Source organism: Emiliania huxleyi (genome assembly GCF_000372725.1).
Source record: "Emiliania huxleyi CCMP1516 unplaced genomic scaffold EMIHUscaffold_315, whole genome shotgun sequence".
Classification (NCBI taxonomy): Eukaryota; Haptophyta; order Isochrysidales; family Noelaerhabdaceae; genus Emiliania; species Emiliania huxleyi.
In genome coordinates, this window is record NW_005199641.1 from 99,695 (window position 1) to 102,707 (window position 3,013).

Here is a 3,013-nt window from a genome sequence, read left to right on the forward strand (position 1 = left end):
CGACGCGATGGACACGTCCGCCGATGCAGGCGCGGCTGGTAAGCCGTCGCTGGAGGCGCTGGTGGGCGAGGTGCGGGAGGCGCACGCGCGGGGAGACATCTCGACCGCGGCGGTGGCGGCGGTGCTCAAGCTGCAGCCCGACAAGGCGGACGAGGCCGAGTTCGACTTTGAGGTGCTCGAGAACCCGTCGCGCGTGCTTCGCTCGCAGGAGCGCTTCTGCTCGCTGCTGCCGGCGTCGAGGTACGAGCCCGTCGCCAAGGGTCGCACGTCCGGGGTCATCATGCTCAAGGACACGGCGCCCGACGCGGAGGAGGAGCTGCTGCCGCTGCCGGCGGCGCTCGCCGCGGCGAGCGAGGGGGCGGAGGAGGAGGAGCCGGCGCCGCCAGAGCCGTTTGAGCTCCCCGCCTGATGAGGGAGCCGCCCGGAGAGTACCATGGACGTGTCGGGGATCTCTCCTCGCGCGGGACCGCCATCCGGCCGTTTTGGTGCGGGACGGGGACGTGGGCGCACCTCCCCGCTCGCAATATGCTTGCGCGCGGGCCCTGTGCCGGCAAGCGGGGGGCAACTGAGCTAGTGCATACGGCGCCCCCGCCGCCTGGGAGATGTTATGTGACGCGAGCACCTAGACACTAAAATCATCTGACAAGTCTCAAGAGTCAAGTGAGCAGGCGAAAAATAAGATATATTTAATTCATTCTCGTTTACATTTTGCCGCGCGAGCCGCGCGACGGGCGGGGACCTGTTCCTTTTCAGTTTTCACCCATCTCAGATCGCATCTCATTCGTTCTCCCCCGCGCCCCTCCCCTCTCAGTGCAGCGCTCAGGCTCAGACACGCCCCGACGCGTCCAGACGCGGACCATTAGTGCATAGACCACAAGCATGGCCTTACGCACCCACGGTGTCTCCGCCCCTCCGCGCAGTGGTCGCGAGCTGCCCGTTTTCCGCGTCATGGGCACGCTCTCACTCGTCGTCATGCTCGTCGTTATCCGCAAGCCCCGAGCCGCGCTGGTCGATGGCTGGCCATGGCGACCGGCGGCCTCCGATCGTGGCGACCACTTGCTTGGCGACGGCCTGCACGTCCTTGTCCTCGTGTGTCGTGCACTGCTCGATGGCGGCCGTGTGGGCGGCGAGCGCGCTGGGCGGCAGCAGCGCCATCATCGTCTCGAGAGCCCACATGCGCACCAGCGCGCACCTGTGTGTGTGGAGCCAAGTGTCACGACCCGAGCTAATGTGTTTGTAGGGATATAGGAGCGAGGAACGCACTGGTCGCCGAGGCGCGTGGCGATGGCGTCCACGTGCGGCTCGAGCCCAGCGGGATCAGCGACGCGCAAGTCGCCGCCCGCCCGCTCGCTGATGGCTTGCGCAGCCGTCAGGCGGACCTCTTCGCTGGCGTCCCCGAGCCGGCGCACGACCGCCGCCACAGTGGGCTCGTCCCACGCAGCCATGAAGGCGCAGATTGCCAGCAGGGCCTGCATGCGCACAGCTTCCCACGAGTCCTCGAGGCAGGCGCACAGAGCTGGCGCATGCGCCAGCAAGCCAGGGCCGAAGCGGCCGACCGTTTGGATCGCCGCTGCACGCACGGTCACGGACTCGTCGGCCATAAGCGGAACAAGCGACGCCGCCTGCTGGAGGAGGAAGTCTGTGCCGAGCATGCCGACCGCTCGCACCGCCGCCGCGCGTACGGTCGCGGAAGCGTCGGCCAGAAGAGGCACGAGCGACGCCTCCTGCGCCAGGAGAAAGTCTGTGCCAAGCCCGCTTAGCACTATCAGGCTGTAGGCGCGCCGCGTGTCGTCGACTTGCGCCACTTCCCTCGCCTTGCGGGTTCGCACGCCCGCTGGCGGCTTGAGCACAGCCTGTGCGAGGAGGCGGGCTGCCAGCGGCTGCAACGCAGCGGGCGGCTCGCGCGACATCATGAGGAAACAGTCCATGGCCGCGTCGCGGACGTCGGTGTCCGAGTGCTTGGAGAAGTCGATCACGACCTCGCCCGCCTTCGATGCGAGCCAGCCGTGCCCCGCCAGCGGGCCCACAAGACGGAGGCCGCGGAGGGCGCCGGCCGCGCTGGCCACGGAGACGTTGGCCGCGCGGAGACGCCCCAAGAGGGCTTGGGCGTGCGAGGCGACCGACGAGCGCGGGAGGTATCTCAGCATTTTCATCAGCTGCGAGTTGTCCTGATCCTCCTCGTCTGCCGGGCCCTCGAGGAGCGCCCCGAGAGCAGGCAGCGCGTGGCTGGCCAACCAGCCGCGGGAGCTGAGGAAGCCTCCCTCGTCCACCTCCCCCTCGTCCACCAACCGAAGAATGTGGAGCGCAGCCTCGCGGTCATCGGGCGCAGGAGCCTCGCTCGTCGCGTAGCCGAGGAGAGCCGCCATTGCGTTCTTGTAAATCCACGCGTGGCGTGCGTGAGAGAGCGCAGCGAACGCACATGCGAGGTCTTGCAGCCAGGCCCCGTGGCCATCTTCTCCCACATAGATGTCCGGGTGCGCCTGGAGGTACTGCAGCTGCTGCAGGGCGGCGGCCGCGGCCTTGTCATGCTGCTCGTCAGAAGCGGCCCCGCGCTCCGCCATCAAATCCTGGAGCAGGAAGCCACCAAGGTAAAGAGAGCCAGCGAACTGAACATTGGGATCGTTTCGCTGGATCGCGAGGGAGGCGAGCACGGTGTCGAGGTGCTTCGAGCCCAGGTCCTCACTGTGCCCTTTGTGAGGAAACATGCGCCAAAGGATCTGAAGCGCGTGGAAGCAGACCTCGGGGCAGGTTTGAGGAAGGAGGAGCCTTGCGACGGCGTCGGCGTGCGTCGCCTGCACCACCAAGTGCATGGAACCGAGCTGCTTTAGGGCGTCGCCGTCATCGAGCGAGAGCACCAGTGCGTTGGCCTCCGTGTGCTCTGCCTCGAGCCGGATCAGCAGAGCGACGGGCGAAACGCTGGCCTTCGCAGCAAAGCTCGAGAAGGACGCCTCGCTCACTTCGAGGCCGACGTGGATGGCCCTCGCCGCCGCGATCATCGACGCAGAGCCGCGGA

The 3,013-nt window shown here is 67.5% G+C and overlaps 2 protein-coding genes across 2 annotated transcripts in view; one reads left to right on the forward strand and one right to left on the reverse strand.

The window, feature by feature from the left end:
- EMIHUDRAFT_458270 (hypothetical protein) overlaps positions 1–693 on the forward strand; it is a 4,188-nt gene extending 3,495 nt beyond the window's left edge. The window contains exon 6 of the mRNA XM_005774294.1: positions 56–693. Within this exon, the coding sequence (XP_005774351.1) occupies positions 56–409 (354 nt within the window). The 3' untranslated portion in view covers positions 410–693. The remainder of the gene's footprint in view (positions 1–55) is intronic.
- Positions 694–960: 267 nt separating this feature from the next.
- The window catches only part of EMIHUDRAFT_116965 (hypothetical protein), a gene marked incomplete at both ends in the record, with an annotated part of 18,615 nt that continues 16,562 nt past the window's right edge, over positions 961–3,013 (reverse strand). Inside the window, 2 exons of the mRNA XM_005774295.1 lie at positions 961–1,192; positions 1,264–2,921. Coding sequence (XP_005774352.1) covers positions 961–1,192; positions 1,264–2,921 — 1,890 coding nt within the window. The remainder of the gene's footprint in view (positions 1,193–1,263; positions 2,922–3,013) is intronic.